This window comes from Pectinophora gossypiella, chromosome 18 (assembly GCF_024362695.1).
Source record: "Pectinophora gossypiella chromosome 18, ilPecGoss1.1, whole genome shotgun sequence".
In the NCBI taxonomy this organism is placed as follows: domain Eukaryota; kingdom Metazoa; phylum Arthropoda; class Insecta; order Lepidoptera; family Gelechiidae; genus Pectinophora; species Pectinophora gossypiella.
In genome coordinates this window covers 5,378,835-5,397,911 of record NC_065421.1, presented here as the reverse complement: position 1 = coordinate 5,397,911, position 19,077 = coordinate 5,378,835, and the positions used below count along the sequence as shown (strand labels likewise).

The window sequence follows — 19,077 nt, the reverse complement described above, 5'->3', positions numbered from 1 at the left end:
CTTAACGTGTTCTAGCGCAGTTATTTTTATTCCCAAACTTTTCTTGTGTGCAGGAAGTGAGCGTCTTCCCAAAATAACTTTGGTTGACCAAAATGCAAGTCGAGTGCATTAGACTCTCGCTTAGCATTAGAGCAATATAGTCTTCATTATTAAGGAAAAATTTAGTTTTAATATTTTAATTTAGAACAGTTAATCTGATTTGTAACTTTACAAAATGTCTAACGTAAAGTTAGCGATAAGGGTACGGCCATTTACTGACCGGTAAGTAAATTATTTTATACACGTATTTTATTATTATTTGATTGACTGTTTTACACGAATTAGGTAGGTACTTACTAATTTATTTACTGTATTTATTTCAGAGAACTAAAATCGGAAAAGGATCGAGTGTCAGTCGTTAGTGTTGTCGATGGCCACACAGTTACGATAACGAATATTAAGGTAAGTTCATTTACAATGCCTTATTATTAAAAAGTATTTTGTTGAGTAGAGTCCTTTCCGAGGTCGGGAACTATTTACTAGCCCATTTGCCTGCGTAAAATATAATAATACTTAGATACTATGCTACGTTGATGTGTGGTTTTGCCCAGGTAAACGTGTCAGGCGCCGGTGACAGTCGCGAGCGTGTGCGCCGCTATACCGCTGACTACACGTTTGACAGCTCATGTTGTACCACAGATCCTGCGTACGCTTCACAGAAGAAGGTAAATCCCAGCTAAAGTTCAATAAATAAATATGCTCAGGAGTTAAAATGACCCGAACATATCCCGTCACACAAAGGCCGTACCGAGAGCGTTTCAAAAATAGCATTACGCTTGTATTCCCGAAGGGGTAGGCATTGGTATTATACCCACTCCTGGCCAGCTATGTTGAAGTCCTATGTAATAGGGGACGAGCCTATTACCATTAACCGGGCACAACTCCTGGAAACCACATGATCCAAACATGAATTCAAACTTAAGTCGAATTCAATGATTTAGAGAGCGAACCGGGAACACAATACAAGATCGTACTATTCATTTGACAGGTATTCGAGTCCGTTGGTCGTGAGGTAATGGCGAGCGTGTCTCGGGGTTCCTCCGCCTGTGTCCTGGCTTACGGGCAGAGCGCTACTGGCAAGACTCACACCATGATGGGCACGGCGGACCAGCCAGGCCTGATCCCACGACTATGTCGCGCGTTTGCTGAGGACGTTCTTGATGTCACTATTAGGTAAGCAGTAACCACCTTGGCAAAAGAAAAGAGACAGAAAAAAAGCAAATAGAGAGACGGGGCGACTATGTATTCTGTTGCGATATAGAGTAGGTATGTTTTGGAAAGGGATTTAAAGAGAAAATATGTGACGACCTATTGCCATAACTTCCGTAGGTACACACACACACACACACACACTGCACACTGTATAGGTAATCCATTTTAGAGCTTCGTATTAAAAGTGGCTGCAAGTTTTCTGATTACTTGTGTCTCTGTCCACTATGGTAGGGATTGCGGGCGTGAGCTTGTGTGTATATCTGATAATAGGATTGAGACTCACGTAAAACCATGTTGTGCTTGCATTAGACGAGAATTGCATGCGAAGCTAATTACTGAAGCCTACACAAGCGATATGTGTCATTCGTTTAGTAGTTAGGTAATAAGTCTTCTCTCGTCTCTATTTCTCTCTTTATTTAAGAGCTGCGCTCTTGTCGGTGGAGTAATCGCCATTACTCCATAGATAGGGCGTGTAGAACGGTGGTTGCCCCAATCGCCTTTCGTTCCGCAGTACACCGACCAATTTCTCAATCCGTGATGTTCTAGCTAAAGCTTTACCAGAATCCATTTCCTCGGCCTTCAACCAGTACTGATACCGCTGCTGACTGGCATCAGGGGTGCGCTTTCGAAGTAGCGGCGCCTACTCGCTACGTCACAAGATCGTCAAGTTATGAGCTAGCTATTATTATTATTAGTTATAAGTAAGCTATTTATTATTATTTATTTCAGGATGCGACTAGCATCCATTAATCATCAACTAGACATTTTGTATATTTCTTCTCTTGTATACAATGGAATGTACCTACCATTGTTTTTAATTTAGATACCCATCGATTTTCTGAAATTGAACGTTCAATTTTAGCGTAAATTGAAATTTGGCAAGTTGGAATAAAGTGTTTCGTTTCATTGTCTTATGCATTCCGTGTGAAGGAGCTATAGATAGGTTTTGTGGCACGCGATGTTTTATTTTTGACACAATGAAATGAGTTTCGCCATCATTTCGCTAAGGGTAGAGCATCCTGTTCATAGAGAATGTGCCACCAAGCTCTAGGTTCTTAAGGCCTAAAGTCCTATTAAAATCCAAACTATTGTGTCTGGAAACCTGGGCGGCAGGAAGATATTCAAGTTGTCCCCGCAGCAGTACCTGTAATATTTAGCACACCTGACAACATATCAGATGGAAAAAAACGATTTTAATATCTAAACAATAGTTATGTCTGTGGTCCTTTGAAGCTGTAAAACAAATCAATCTTCTAAATCAATACAAGATAGCCTTTTTAGGAATCAAAACCTTCTTCCCATAAACCCAGAATCCTGAAAGGAGAATGGTCGAAACTGGATCACATTATGTATAAAATTACATTGTTACCTATATTGCTTCTCTTTATTTTAATAAGAATAATATTGGTGGAAGATGTGTTGTGCCTGGGTGTAATAACAAAGGTCATTATTTATACCTAAAATCAAGACGCGTATGTCTGTTATCTATGAAATTAGAAGGTTAAACGTAAGCAATTCTGTACAGCGCCATCTATGTTTATCTTTTGGGGAACGTAACCTGGAAAGTCTCTGATTTTCACACAGTGTTGTCACTTCAAATATGCAGGGTAGGTTATACTTATATACTTATAAACAAAAGAATCTATTATATCTAAATAATGACCACAAGTTTCCATCAGCCACAGTTTTATCGTCTTGTGAAGTTTTATCAACACTTGGTTGATATTGTTTATTGTTGTTGTGTAACTTGGCGCGATTAAGTTTGAATGGCATTTCTTCGCCAAGGGCGTTGTGGCACGCGATCTCTGTTACACCTGTTCGATTACGCTTTATCTCTGTTAATATCTAGTGTATACAAGTATGTAGACGCGTGTAGGTATGTGTGCGGAAAGGGACGTTAGAGTTTATAGCGTCTTAGAGATAAGTTGGAACATAAATTACGTCTGCAACGTCTTGGGTACATAAACTTAGCTGTACGGTCACGAGCATTAATATGTATACACTTTGGTACCATGTCACATTAACTTTTTTGACAAATTGAACTGTAAGTCTCACTAAATGTCAAATATGTTAGTGCGACAGAGTCCTAAAGTGGGTACATTATATTGCTCATGACTGTACCTTTAGTTATTTGCAAGTGGATTAATGAACGTGTGGTAACTATGATGCTAGATGATGTATGGCATCGTAATGCGACATCAGTTTACATATAAATATAACTTTTTGATATACTTTTTCTTTCCTCGTACGTCTTTATCTATCCAGATTCCAGTAGACATTATGGGCGTGACTTTTTGGTATATTCGGCCTTACGACTTTGAACCATTTATAGCCATTTGCAGCTTCTTTTCCCCGGCTATACAGGTTGTGAGAAGCTGCAGTAGTTTAAGGCGGATGAGACGTTCGTTATTTAAAAATTGACGATTCAAAGTGTAACAATGTTACCAACTGAATAAAGATATTTTTAAATTTGAATAACCCTTATGTAATAAATAACATAACAACTATATCCCAATTGGGGTAGACAGATGTACACCCAACACTAGACGAACTAAATACCCAAGCCTCACCGAGCTTTCTGTTAGACCAACGTGATAGTGGTGAGCCGTATCGCCGTCTATAATGGTCGAGCCAACTGTGTTAGTGAAAACTGCACTTAGGATAAATTAATTGGTAACTCATTTTTGCTAGTCCGGTACTTATCAGGGTCTGAACCGGTGCTCCGCGTTAAAGAAGCAAGCCGGTAAACCACAGGGCAGTAATGACTTTACATAATTTTACTTTTGTATTAGGTTTGTTTTATGTTATTATTTTTGTACTTTGCAACAGATTCAAAACATGTAACTTATTACAGAAATATTTCACAGTTCAGAATTTATATATCAAATATAGTAAGTAAGTACTTAAGAAAAGTCTACCTATAAGTAGTATAGTAGGTATCTACACAAGTCTATGCAACCTCAACAATCGAAGTGAGGTGTCAGGCGCTAGTAAGGTTTCCCACGACAGATGTACTCACCTCGTGCTGGGCGCCGCCCGCCCTCGCGCACACGCGACTTTGTGCACACAAATATTTTTATATTTTATTACTCCATACAGCATACTAGTGCAGGCTTTTACCTAATACATTAGACACTCCATGCCAGTGCCCACATTAAAAAAATAAAAGCGTTTAATTTTGGAGCGTAAACGTATAGGTGAGTAATACAAATAAGTGTATCTTTTTTTTTAAATCTGTGCCGTATTTAAAAAAACATGATTATACCTAATAAAAAAAATAGAAAGAAAATGTATACTTTTTCCCGCGTTCTTGATTTGTTTTAGGTATTTTAAGTGCGTGGTTTTAAAGTTAATTCAACGTCAGATAGTAATCCAATTAAAGCTAATAATATTGTTATACGAGTGCCTACTCGTACTGAGCATCGCTTTTAGAGATATCTAAACAGTGTACCTACACTGTATAGATATAACAATAATTCATATTTGTTGTTGACAATAATGAGAGACTTTTCAGGCTATGTTCCCCAAAGAAGGTGTAGATGGCGTTGTAAAGATTTAACGCGATATTTACCTATTTTCTAATTGCACAGGTACATAATTATTCAAAAATATAATGGAAGAGGTATATACCAAAAATAATTGTTGGTCGAAATTTGGATCAGTTATGATACTGAATTATACGTACGTTATGTGTACGTTTTCTTGTTGTTTATAATTGTCGAGCCGTGTCGTGTGTAAATGTTATTTTATTTTTATCGTTCTATTACTAACACTAGATTAAGTTGTTTATTGCTTGTTACTAACCACTATGGAACATGTCCGAAATAAACTCTTTTTATTTATTTATGTTGCTACTTATATTGCTTCTCTTTATTTTAATCAAAATAATGGTGGAAGATGTGTTATGCCTGTGTGTAATAACAAGTGTCATCATTTATACCTAAAACCTGATGATGATGAAATTGATGAAACCTAAGCCCCCACCTTCGTAGCAGACTCCTACTCCGAACCCCAAACGAATTAACTCAAAAGTCCGCATAAACTTTCGAGTTATGAAGCGGCGTGTTGGCACGATGCGAAAATAGATAGGTACACTTTGTTTATTGAATATTCCGATATAATAACACTATCGCGAATGTTTTCCGACTAACTTAATGCGATCATTAACCACAAAACAAGACTTCATATTAATTATTTAATGAAGAAAGCAAGCGTCCCGTTCCCGCCAAAAACTGTATTATAGACTATTTTACTAATATTAACGGGAATTGGATAAAAAACAGCTAACACATTCAACTAATCATTCAACTAATCTAACTATCTTCTAATAATCTATCTATTCTTCATTTAACTAATTCTACAGTTCACGACGAGTAGCGGAGATAGTAAGTGTATCTGCTGCATAACCTTCGCACTCAATTTAATATTTGTATTTGCAAATGTCTTTTCCGCTAACTGTATTCTAAGAATTATGGAAAGCAAAGAGTCAAGCAAGTACTTAAATATCTACCTATACCCATAGATTAAGGAATAAACGTATAGAACGGCAACTCTCCGTTCCCCACCAGCGGCTGAGCTAGGTTTACCTCATCCCCCCGCTTACTTTAGTCACTTTATTCTTCAATCGTAGGGCAGACATCACACCCACAGATGGGCGTGTACGATAACGTCAATGTGTATTGTCTGTGTAAAATGAGGTGTTTATTTATTTATTTGTTTATTTTTTTTTTTTTTTGTGTTTTGTATGAAGTGACCGTAAGATGTTTTATTGATTGTTAGACCGACTACTGTGTTCATTACAGGTTTATGTACCTGTCTTTATTCTTGTTTTTATTGTACGATCATGTCATTTGGTGCCTGCAGGGTTTCCCACAAACTTTACTATGACACGCGACAACTTAGAGGCGACAGGTGCCAGGTGATATTCGTACGTTGTTTCATACACCTCAAACACTATAGTAACATATTATTGTACATCAATGTCTCAACATAAGCTCGAAACAATATCTCAATAGTATTTAGTTATTAAAATTGTCTAAGCCTCTCACTTTGAGGTCCGAATCCAGCACAGGCCAAAACAATGATTGGCTAAACCAATGATTGTCGAATTTGCTTTCGAATTCATATTTGGATCTTAAATGATTATCACGTGCTCAGCGCTGAAGGAAAACATCGCAAGGAAACCCACATTCCCGAGAAATGCATTTTCAGAGGTAAGTATGTGCCTAACCTGTATTGGGCTGGTTTTCCCTTCGCGGGTTGGAAGGTCAGACAGCCAGTCCTGTCAAATCTTCAGGTTAGGTAAGCGTGAAAAAACGGGATGATGCTAATGGTATTGGGTCTGACTTGAAGACAGTTACGATACGCCCAAGGTGGAAGAAGGTTCTTGACTCTAGCATTATACAGTTTTTTATTTTATCTATTTATAATGAGTGATAGCTCTGTTTGGAGAACGTGTGACTTACATCTTAGTGAATCCGTGAGGGTTCGAATCCTGGTTCGGGCTGTAAACTACTTTACATAACATACATATGAACAGCCTATATACGTCCCACTGCTGGGCACAGGCCTCCGCTTAATCAACCTGCTTCAATGCGGGTTGGTGGAGGTGTTTTTTTTACGGCTAATAGCCGGGACCAACGGCTTAACGTGCCCTCCGAATTACGGAATCATCTTACTTATTCGGACAATCAGGTGATTCAAGCCTGGAAAGTCCTTACCAAACACAGGACAGTCTCGCAAAGTGATTTCGACAATGTCCCCATCGGGAATCGAACCCGGAACTCCAGATCGTGAGCCTAACGCTCTAACCACTAGACCACGGAGGCTGTGAATTGGACTTTATGACTTTGAATTCATGTTTGGATTGCACATACTTGATATTACGTAGCATGGTTTCCAGGAATGTTGTCAGGTTAATGGCAATAAACTGGCCCCTTATTACATGGGACTTAAAAATAGCTGGCGAAGAGTGGGTGCATACGTATATTATACCTACACCTCTGCCTAACCCTTCGGGGATATAGGCGCGTTACTATGTTATGTTGTGTTACAATGATTCTACGTCATTTTTGATGATTTGAGCTATGTGCCTGAGTAGGCCATTCGATATAGAGCAAGAGCTTCGTATTGTGGTTGGGTTCTTCACCCAATGGAGTCAGACGCTAGTTTCCAACAAGTCAAATCAGTTACTTTTTACTAAACGTCAAAACACGAAATTACTAGGGAATTTGTGTCTAAAAACTACCCTGTGACGTCATAGAGAAACGTGTCAATGTCGAACTTATTATTACATTTTTCTTTATTAAAATTCGTAAATAAGTTAAAGTAGAAGAAAGAAAACGTTTTTTGTCAACTTTCTGATCTGTCTTTATTTAGTAAGTAATCAGAATTTCATAATTTATCTTTGACCTAGGAGACTACCCAATTGTAAATAGTACCTAATAATCATAAATAATGAAGAGGCGGTGGTGGGTATTGCCCGACGGCGTGGCACAGGTTAAGTACCCGGTCGAAAATTTACATCAGTAAATTTTAAGGCGCGAAAATTGGTCGTAAACATAAAAAAAAGTTTTGCTTAGCTGTTCTAGTTTTATTGCTCCCATCAACCTGAGACTGCCGACACTCAGACACGGCACATAGGTACTTAATAGCCTTCTTTGCAATCAACAAACAAATTGGACCGGAATCGAAAAACACTGCGGGTTAACTTTTGAAGCGAATGTCTGGCCCATGAAAGAGTACTTAAGTCTGACATGCTAACGAATTGCATGTACCTAAGGAATGGTACGTGGAATATTTTGTGGTATTCTGAATTGTAGTTCAATTCAAAGAGTGATGAGGAGTAGACAGTGACAACCCTAGCAAAGTGTTTTAGGGTGTATTCCACTAATACCTCACTTACAGTGGCGCTTTTCAAACCCCTTTCGGTAAATACAAAATCGGTTTATTCCTTCACTTAGTAGATCTTATATTAGTGACATCGTAACGAATACTCAGGGGGATGATTCAGGCCATGATTATGAGTTTCATAAAATTTCCATGAATTTTCCGACAGGGTATTTATTAACTCAGAATCATGGTCTGAATCATCCCCCTCAGTATTCGTTACGAAGTCACTAAAACTCTGTATTTGTCAATATATATATATATACATATTTTCTACATAGGCACATAGAAAACAGAGGTGGTCGCATGTATTTTGTTTCTTTTTTGATTATATGTTTCATGTTACCTAGTACTATTTTATTTGTTTTTGTATTTCTTGGTTTATGGGTTAATTTAGATTTTTATCTTATTTTTTCTTTTTTGCTATAACTTCCCGGGTCAATTTATGTGGCACTATATGTTTTTTATAACAACTGTTTACTATATGGTACAATAAATATTTTGACTTTGGATTTTACCCAGAGTAGATTTGTGTTTGTAATGTCTACTTGGAGTAGAGTCAGCCATAAATCACAGGTAATAACACAGGTTGTCATATTGCACTTTTTATGGCAGCTAATATCTGCATTAGGTACCTTTAGGAAAATTGTGGAGCATTATAATATAATCATCTTTCCAAGCTTTCTTTCAGTATAATATCACTGGCTAAACTACCTTTGAAATTAAGGTCATATTTTCGCAAATAGAAAATTACAATAACATAACATATCCTATACTGTATCCCCGAAGTAAGTAGTAGGCAGAAGTGTCATCATTATCATTGGTCACAGCATCTGTAGTAGATGACTGTTGCAGCACTTGTGAGTCTACGGGTTTCCGCAACGCCGCTGATGACTCTATAGTCATCGGCTCTATAGACGCGCGGCATTTTTTGCCACATCGACAGCATACTAAACGTGACTCATCAGGTGGCAAAGCACGACGAAGACTTTTGGTACAAATTCTCCAGCCAGTCATCGTCATGTCTTGAAGCCCAGACTTTAGTATCGTGACGTCATTCAGGTGTCATTTCAGCGCGCTTCTCCCAACCATCGGTCTGAATACCGAAGTTGTTCATATCCCGCTTGTAGGAGTTAAAGACTCCTTGGGTCGAGCACTAGGTTCAAAATAAATTATGAAATTCTGATTAGTAAATAAAGACAGATCCAAAACTAACGAAACACATTTTCTTTTTTCTATTTAAGTAACTTATTTTATGAATTCTAATTAAGATAAACGTAACGACGTAACGTTCGACGGCGAATAAGACGTTATTTAAGTAAAAAATGACGATTCGAAGTGTAACTATGTTACGTACTGATAAAGATATAAGTATTTGATTTTGAATTGAATAGATAAATAATAATTCTCGTAAGTAACTTATAGTCAAATCAATTACCCACTCCTCTTTTCTGGCTTTAAAGAGGAAATGCTGACAGCGCGCGCAGTTTTGCTCATTGGGTATTTTGGCAAGAGGGAAACCACTGCCCTATTTTTCCCTAAAAAAGTAGCATGGAAAATGCTGCACCGACAAGAGCGTGGCTCTTAAATTGATGATGATGGCTATTTTGGTGTTCCGTGAACTTCCATTTCTTCCAATTACTTAAGTATATATTTAGATGTGGGATGTGGGATGTAAGGGGCTCCAAACGACACCTTTCGGAGCCCAAGCCAACCTCGCCTGCACGCGGTACATCCTGCTATTCAACGAAAGAGGCTCTGGCGACCCACCAACACGCACTGGACCAGCGCGGTGGGCTTATGGTCCAAACCCCCCCCAATATGACCTCAACACATAAAAAACGGCCCCCAGTCCCCGGCAGCCCCGTTGTCCGTGGCTACGGTAGCGGCTACGGTAACGGCGGGGCAGGGGGTGCGAAGAATCTCCGGGCTGGATTCGGCTACCACCAACGACGACTGTACCTGGCAACATACAACACGTGCACACTGAGGACCGACGAGAAGCTTACCGAGTTGGAAGAATCTATCAGCAGGTTACACTGGGATGTCATCGGGTTGTCTGAAGTCCGAAGAAAGGGCGAGGACACGATAACTCTGGGCTCCGGTAACTTGCTGTACTTCCGGGAGGGCGAACAACTGTCCATGGGTGGTGTCGGGTTTATCGTCCACAAGTCCCTAGTCAACAACGTGTTGACCATCGGTAGTGTTTCGAGCAGGGTAGCGTACCTGGTACTCAGAATATCATCGCGATATTCGCTGACTGTCATCCAGGTATACGCTCCGACCTCGGGACACCATGATGACGAAGTGGAGACTATGTATGAGGAAATTTCTAAAGCCATGCATAGCCATAAAAGCCACTACACGATTGTGATGGGGGACTTTAATGCACAGTTGGGGAAACGTTGCGGTAACGAGCTGAGAGTGGGGCAATTTGGATTTGGGGTCCGGAACACCAGAGGCGGGATGCTTGCGGACTTTATGGAGAAGGAGAACCTCTATATGATGAACTCCTTCTTCAGGAAGCCCGCGACCCGCAAATGGACCTGGATAAGTCCCAATGGCAGGTATAAAAATGAGATCGATTTTATCATGTCGACGAAAAAGCACATATTCAATGATGTCTCTGTGATCAATGCCGTTAAGACGGGAAGCGATCACCGCATGGTAAGAGGCACATTGAATATCAATATCAAGCTAGAAAGATCGCGACTGATAAAATCCACGCTCCGACCGGCGCCAGCCCAGATCCAAAACCCCGAGCGCTTTCAGCTCGAGCTTCAAAACCGCTTCGAGTACCTTGAGAACTGCGCAGACGTGGACGATATAAACGACCTGATGGTGGATGCTGTCCGTACGGTAGGTTCTAAACACTTTAGAACCCGCCGTACCAAAACGCAGAAACTCTCCGCACACACACTCGAACTCATGGATAAGAGACACGAAATGAGGCTGCAGGACTCAGCGGATGTCGTACGTTATAGACAACTTAATAGACAGATCTCGAAGTCTTTGACGAGCGACCTTCGCCAATTTAATACTAAACGTATTAAAGAGGCTATAGAGCGGAACAAGGGCTCCAAGGTGTTCGCAAAAGATCTGTCTATTGGGCAAAGTCAACTAGCGAGACTGAAAACTGAGGACGGCAGAATCATTTCGTCGACTCCCGAAATCCTGAGAGAGATTGAGAGTTTCTATAGACAGCTATATTCCACGAAAACATCAGGCGAAAGCATGGCTCGAGACCCTCGAGCCAAGCTTACCCGACACTACACTGAAGATATCCCGGACGTCAGCCTGTACGAGATTAGGATGGCCCTCAAACAACTCAAAAACAACAAAGCGGCAGGAGATGACGGAATCACAGCAGAACTTCTGAGAGCGGGCGGAACGCCAATACTTAAAGTCCTCCAGAGGCTCTTCAATTCCGTCATATTTCAGGGCAAAACGCCGAGGGCATGGAGCGGAAGCGAGGTGATCTTGTTCTTCAAGAAAGGGGATAAAGCCCTACTGAAGAACTACAGACCTATCTCGCTTCTGAGCCATGTCTACAAGTTGTTTTCGAGGGTCATTACGAATCGTCTCGCTTGCAGGTTTGACGACTTCCAGCCTCCCGAACAAGCCGGTTTCCGAAAAGGCTTTAGCACCATAGACCACATCCATACGCTGCGGCAGGTTATACAGAAGACCGAAGAGTATAATTTGCCACTTTGCTTGGCGTTTGTGGACTATGAGAAAGCCTTTGATTCGATCGAGACCTGGGCTGTGTTGCAGTCTCTTCAGAGGTGCCAAGTGGACCATAGGTACATCGAAGTGCTAAGGGACCTCTACCAAAATGCCACTATGTCAGTTCGAGTACAGAACCAGAGCTCTAATCCGATCCAACTGCAGCGAGGAGTGAGACAGGGAGATGTCATCTCTCCGAAACTGTTCACTGCTGCACTGGAGGATATTTTTAAGCTTCTGGACTGGAAAGGATTTGGCATCAACATCAACGGCGAGTACCTGACGCACCTTCGATTTGCCGATGATATAGTCCTAATGGCTGAGACCCTGGAAGACCTGAACACCATGCTCGAGCATCTCAGTAACGCATCCCAACGAGTGGGTCTTAGCATGAACATGGCAAAGACAAAAATTATGTCCAACGACCATGTCGCACCCACTCCAGTTCAGGTTGGGAACGTTACACTCGAAGTTGTAGACCAGTACATTTACCTAGGACAAATAATCCAGTTAGGTAAGTCCAACTTCGAGAAAGAGATCTCTCGTCGGATCCAACTCGGATGGGCAGCGTTCGGGAAGCTGCGGAATATCTTCTCGTCCAGAATACCTCAGTGTCTCAAGACGAAAGTCTTTGACCAGTGCGTGTTGCCAGTGATGACCTACGGCAGTGAGACGTGGCCGCTTACTATGGGTCTCGTGAGGAGGCTCGGTGTCGCTCAGCGGGCAATGGAGAGAGCTATGCTCGGTATTTCCCTGCTGGATCGAATCAGAAATGAGGAGATCCGCAGGAGAACTAAAGTCACCGACATAGCTCGGAGAATTGCAAAGCTGAAGTGGCAGTGGGCAGGACACATAGCGAGGAGAACCGATGGCCGATGGGGCGGAAAGGTTCTGGAGTGGCGACCACGTGTCGGACGACGCTCAGTGGGTAGGCCCGCTACAAGGTGGACCGACGATCTGGTGAAGGTCGCGGGAAGCCGCTGGATGCGGGCAGCGCAGGACCGATCGTCGTGGAGATCCTTGGGGGAGGCCTATGCCCAGCAGTGGGCGTCATACGGCTGATGATGATGATGATGATGATATTTAGATGTACTTATTACCTTTATTTAAATTAAACGAGGGATACCTACTAATTCAAAGCATCTAAAACGACACGAAGTATAATTTGTTAAGTTGAAACTTTCGGTTTGCACGTAAAGTGATTCATTTGAATATAATTATTGGCGTGACAGAGGGCTGTTAGTCTTCCCTTGTTTGCCATAATGTCGATTTTAAAACGTACGACTGCCAAAAAGATGGTTAACTTTTGAATTCGGATTGCCAGAAACACATTTTGGGGGTCATCAAGTAAATTAATAAAAACAAGAGTAAGGAGAGGGTCCTTACTCTTCAACATAAAAAAAGAGAAAGTGTTTTTGCCTCTGGTTTTGCTCCATATACCAAAGATAGAAACTTAAACCTAGACCACTCTTCTACCCAGCGAACGTTTGGACATTCGACTCTTGTAACTTTTTATTCAAATTCAAATATATTTATTTCAGACATTAACACATCACTATTGATGTGTGTCTGTGTGTCTAGAATAACCCCTACCCTCCATAGGTTCTATTCTAGATCGCTGAGTTTAGTGTCTATATAAAGGAAATATGTAAAAAAAAGCAAAAATATAATAAAAGTTCAATATATGTATAAGCAGGAGGCTGGAACCCAAGACAAGAAGAGCAAAAATATTATACATACATACAGACGAATTGAGAACTTCCTCTTTTTTTGAAGTTAGTTAAAAAAGCAAAAAGTCCGCGACAGTTTCGTCAAGTCGTTAGGTCTCATACTATAGCCATGTTGAAAACAGTGTCATAATAATAGCTCTGACACCAAGATCATAATTATAGACACAGGTACCATACATTTACTTATCGATTTTTAAGTTAAGTTAACATAATGTTGCATACAGTTTCCTGGAGATCTACAACGAGCGGGTGCACGACCTGCTGGCCGGGGAGCCGCTACCGGGCCACTCGCTACCGCGCCGGCGCGGCAACGCGCGCAAGGACTTGCGTGTGCGCGAACATCCTGAGCGCGGGCCGTATGTGCAGAGTGAGTGTGATAACAATATACATGACATGAATAGCTTAATACGTTACATTGTCGGGCAACAGCTTACTCTAATCAATTGGACGGAAGAAAGTTAAGATTATAGTCAAAATTATTCATATCCAGGTGTGAACGCTGGGTATCTTTATCAATAAGTCCTTAAAATAAAATAAATTCTCCTCTCGTCATTTACTTACTTGTTTAGATCTCCGTCGTATAGCGGTGACTGATATCACCACTCTTCTATCTCTGGTGGAAGAAGGGGCAAGAAGACGGCAAACGGCAGCCACTCGGCGCAACTCTACGTCATCAAGGTCACACGCCCTTCTAGAGCTAGCTACACCACGCGCAACTTTACACCTTGCTGATCTTGCTGGAAGGTAGGACATTGCTAACAACGTTCTGTCTGTAGTAGAAGAACGGGTAGGATGACGTCAGATGGCCGCCACTCAGCGCAACTCTACGTCATCAAGACATTCTTTTGGAGCTAGCTACACCACGCGCAACTTTACACCTTGCTGATCTTGCTGGAAGGTGGGATATTGCTTACAACGTTCTGTCTGTAGTAGAAGAACGGGTAGGGTGACGTCAGATGGCCGCCACTCAGCGCAACTCTACGTCATCAAGACATTCTTTTGGAGCTAGCTACACCACGCGCAACTTTACACCTTGCTGATCTTGCTGGAAGGTGAGATATTGCCTACAACATTCGTCTGTAGTAGAAGAACGAGCAGGATGACGTCAGATGGCCGCCACTCGGCGTAACTCTACGTCATCAAGATCAAACGCCCTTTTGGAGCTGGCTACACCACGCGCAACTTTACACCTTGCTGATCTTGCTGGAAGGTAGGACATTGCTAACAACGTTCTGTTTGTAGTAGAAGAACGAGCAGGATGACGTCAGATGGCAGTCACTCGGCGCAACTCTACGTCATCAAGCATCCTTTTGAAGTTGGCTACACCACGTGCAATTTTACACTTTATTGATCTTGTTATTGGTCACACTGTTCTATGTTCTCTAGTATAAGAAAGAGCAGCACGGACGGCGGACGGCGACCATTCGGTACATTTTTACGTCATCAGAATTATTTTACGTTTATAGCTTGAAGTACCTACTAAGATTAATGATGAGAAAGTATTTTTTTTAATAACCTAGGTCCAGTGTAGTAGACAATAGGCAGAAATCTTTAAAATTCAAATAATGTCTGTTTATTATTTATTTATTGCTTTAACACAAACCATTAGTTATTACTCAGTAAGTAGGTTAAAGGCTCCTTAGGACAATAATTGCGCAATTTAAGATGTGTGGGTAATATAATGCCGTCCTTCAAATAATCGAGAGGGATTTCCAGTTATGTAATACATAGTTTTAATAGCCTATACTGGTACAACCCACAACAGATCACAGGTTCAATTTCTCATCAATATAACCTGCGGTCCTTTTTAGATATTGTTATAAATTCAATAGGTCTGGTAAGTGCATTTATAATTTTAACAATATGTTGTTTTGCAGTGAGAAAGCGAGTTGGGAAGGCTGTGGTGGTGGAAGACAGAAAGAAGGCGCTAACATCAACAAGTCTCTAGTGGCGCTTAGCAACGTCATATCAGCCCTTGGTTAGCATCTTTACTGTTATCATTTTTACTTTTGTATCCAATGTTGAGGGTCGAATTGAGACCCTCATAGCACCGAATCTGTTCTCTGTGCGAAGACATATCGATGCAAAATGACTACGTTCATACATATTTTTTGAATAATTTTGTTTTATGTTAAGTACTTATTACTTCTATTATTATCTTTTTTTTCTGGCTTATTATTTTTTCTTGTTTTTGCTATACCCTCCCGGGTCCTTATGTGGTACTATAATAATATTTGTAACAACTGTTTACCATATGGTGTGCAATAAATACTTTGCCTTTGACTATCAGATCCTGTGTGTTTAAAAATGTGTTCATATGTGTTTCTAGTGAGTGGTGGTAGTCGGGGAAGATTCGTGCCATATCGAGATTCAGCCTTGACGTGGCTTCTTAAGGACTGCTTTACTGGAGGTGCCACCACATTCATCATAGCTAGTGAGATTAACTTCTATATTTGTTTCTAAGCTTTTAGAATCATTGCACAGGATTTCTAGTCAGTAGCGTTTGCTAAAACTGTCATCTGGCACATTTGTTCACATCACATTTTATTCAAGCTGTATCACCAAGTGTGGCCTGCTATGGGGAGTCAGCATCCACTCTTCGTTGGGCAGAGAGAGCTCGTCAGCTTCGCACACCTCGGCTCCTTGCTACTGGCCCCAGCACAGCTTCTAAAGCTGCTTTACAAGCGCAGCTCAACCAACTATTAGCTGAGCTCGAAAGACACCACATTTTATATGTAAGCATCTCATTAAATACACATTTTTCTTTATTTTTTTCTTTAATCGAGACCATGAGCCATTTTTGTTTGTGTAGATGGCAGTTTCTATCAAAAGTTTTTTGCATTTTACAGAATCTTCAGACCGGGAAGATAGCTTATGGCGATAACCACTGGACACTACATTCTAATGCCATTAAAGTTCAGCTAAGTGAAACTACAAGTAAAGAAGCAACAATAGGTAACATACTCAATATGTTCCAACCAAAAGCTGACGCTCAGAATTCTGAGTCAACAGCATCGTCTGTAGCTAGCGGAAGCTCAGACGTTATCAATACAATGGACAAAAATCTTAACATTAAGGATGAGATTAGTAAGGAAGTGGATAAATTACTCACACCAGGCTTGGAACGAACAAGAAGCGGCAGTGACCTAGGAATAATAGCACCATTGAGACATAAAAGAAGACAGTACAAGTCCCAAGAAACATTGCCAATAGATAAGTCACTTCACGTGTTTGCTCAGAATATTGCAGAGCATTCACAGAGCCAAAGTCGAGATGATATGAGAGAAACTCAAGAAACAGATAAACCCAAACAACCTCAAGTACCTATCATGTATGATAATCAAAGAGCAGAAATTGTTGCATCTGTAACTGAAAGATTATATTCTAAATTAAAGAAAAAGGAAGAAGCTGCAGTTTCTAAAATGGAGACAATGGTAGATAAAAAAATTGTAGAACCTTTGAGTGAACTAAGAATATGTACAAATGCTCGACAAAGATTGATGGAAATAAGCCAAAGAGCAATGAGGCATAAGAGACGAATAGGTATACCAGCACATACACAGACGCGAAGAACAGTCACAAGAGTTAGAGATCAAGGAATTGACGTGCAAACGGATTTAGAATCGTATATTTTTAGAAAAGAACGTTCCTATACAGTTCAACGAGACGTGAGTACCGAAACTATACCCGTGACACCACGTTGTAAAGAAATAGCTGTTGGGCCCAAAAGTGGATCATTAGATTTTCGAGACAGAGGTACTTTAACTGAAACTAAACAAGTAGTTCATAGAAATTCATTTATGATGACAGACGTTGTTGCAAAATGTGATCGGTGTTCACAAACACCCATGCCTCCTCCACGGAGAAAAAAACGCGCGGCATTTTCAAAAAGAGTATTAAACAACGAACATCATATATGTTGCCCTGAAGAATGTTCTGCGCAACAACCAGTAATAAGTATTAATATTTCGCAACAATACCAAGTAGATTCAGAATCACAGAGTTCTGATGATAATTTAGATCGACATAGTTCAGATGATAATCTAGAAGACAGAAATCTATTTATAAAGCCAGCTACAGTATCAACGACACCGGATTTATTAACAAACCATAATAATGTCGATACAAGTGTTCATGAAGAAAGTGAGTCTGATCACATGCTGGTACGTGAACCACAAAGTCAAGAAGGCAATTTAATGCAAGACACACTTATTTATCAATCACCCGACTCAAATAATAAAGAATTCCCTGAAGAATGCTTAGAGGAGTGTTCGTTACCACGTGTGGCCGTTGCTTCAGCCAGAACTATAAATCAAGAAGAAATGAAGGATATGATATTGGGACGTAATGAAAATATGTATCCTTATAACATTATACTTTCACCGCCTAGAGAAAGGGACGATTCGAAGAGAATTGTCAAATTTGTTGACGATGACGTCGCCCCAGTGATATCTGTAGCCTCACAAACAAGCTTGGAACCAACAGATGATGATGATGGTAACAAAGTCAATTTGATTTCTGAAGCATCGCATTCACATAAAGAATGTGAAACGAGTAACGGCAATAAAGACTCGGAAACATGTTCAGATTCAACGGATACAAGTAAAGTTGAAACTGATTCGTTTATTTGGAAGAGATACAACAGAAATGAAAATCTCAGCAATAAACCAGTGGGCAGGGGATATACTCCTGTCTACAGGAATAATCCGAAATATAAAGCTGCTAAAACTAAAATTTACAGAGATTTCTTGGGCCTAGATTACAACACACAGTTCTCGTCACTAACAAACGATTATCGCTTGAGCTCCAGCGACAGTACGGAAAACGAAAGTGCTCAGTATAAATTTAGACAGCGCAGGCAGTTTTTTGAGGACAAGTTCAAGAGTGTACAGAATCCTAGCAACAGATTTGACATACTTGAAAGAAATATACTAGATTCATGTAAAAGTCTCGATACATCTGTTAATAAATATGAGAAATATTTAGCTAATTATCATGATAATAATAGGGTGTTTGTTAAACCTGTAACAAAAACTAGGACACCAAAAGAGTATTTGCATCATCTGGTGCAGTTAAGAAGAGAAATGATACGAACGGAGTACGATACCACGGACAGTTCCATTGGTATCTGTCGTAAATAACTTGCAACTGTTATGTAAGGCAATGTAATAGTAAGCTATCAATGTTGTAACTGTTTAATAAAGTAATCTTTTTGCTAACCGGGGAATTTTATTGACCGTAGCTAAGACGATTTTATAATAATCCGGATTGTTGGTAAACAAATGTTATTTTGAGTAAGTGTGACCTCGATTTATAAAATAGATACTTTACGCACGTTACATACATTCAGGGACTTTAGGAAGGGTTAGGTGTTTGATCGCGATCCAGCTCGGTCTAATGCAGCGATTTGGTCTAAGGTGGAGCACGCATACTCAAATAGTGCCTACTCTTGCCTTCAAAATGCTAATTACGAATATCCTCT

At 40.4% G+C, this 19,077-nt stretch overlaps 1 protein-coding gene across 1 annotated transcript; it reads left to right on the top strand.

The window, feature by feature from the left end:
• The first annotated feature begins 94 nt into the window (after nucleotides 1-94).
• Nucleotides 95-18,814, top strand: LOC126375184 (kinesin heavy chain-like). The gene is made up of 10 exons (XM_050022052.1): nucleotides 95-261; nucleotides 363-441; nucleotides 591-704; nucleotides 1,028-1,212; nucleotides 13,820-13,962; nucleotides 14,165-14,339; nucleotides 15,473-15,573; nucleotides 15,925-16,029; nucleotides 16,149-16,330; nucleotides 16,445-18,814. The coding sequence occupies exons 1-10, from the start codon at nucleotides 215-217 to the stop codon at nucleotides 18,734-18,736; spliced, it is 3,423 nt and encodes a 1,140-aa protein (XP_049878009.1). The 5' UTR covers nucleotides 95-214; the 3' UTR covers nucleotides 18,737-18,814.
• The last annotated feature ends 263 nt before the right edge of the window (nucleotides 18,815-19,077 follow it).

Coding starts and splice junctions, on each gene's coding strand:
- LOC126375184 (XM_050022052.1), top strand. CDS start 215: ATGTCTAACGTAAAGTTAGCGATAAGGGTACGGCCATTTACTGACCG. Junction 442..590: donor TTACGATAACGAATATTAAG/GTAAGTTCATTT, acceptor GGTTTTGCCCAG/GTAAACGTGTCAGGCGCCGG. Junction 1,213..13,819: donor GTTCTTGATGTCACTATTAG/GTAAGCAGTAAC, acceptor TGTTGCATACAG/TTTCCTGGAGATCTACAACG.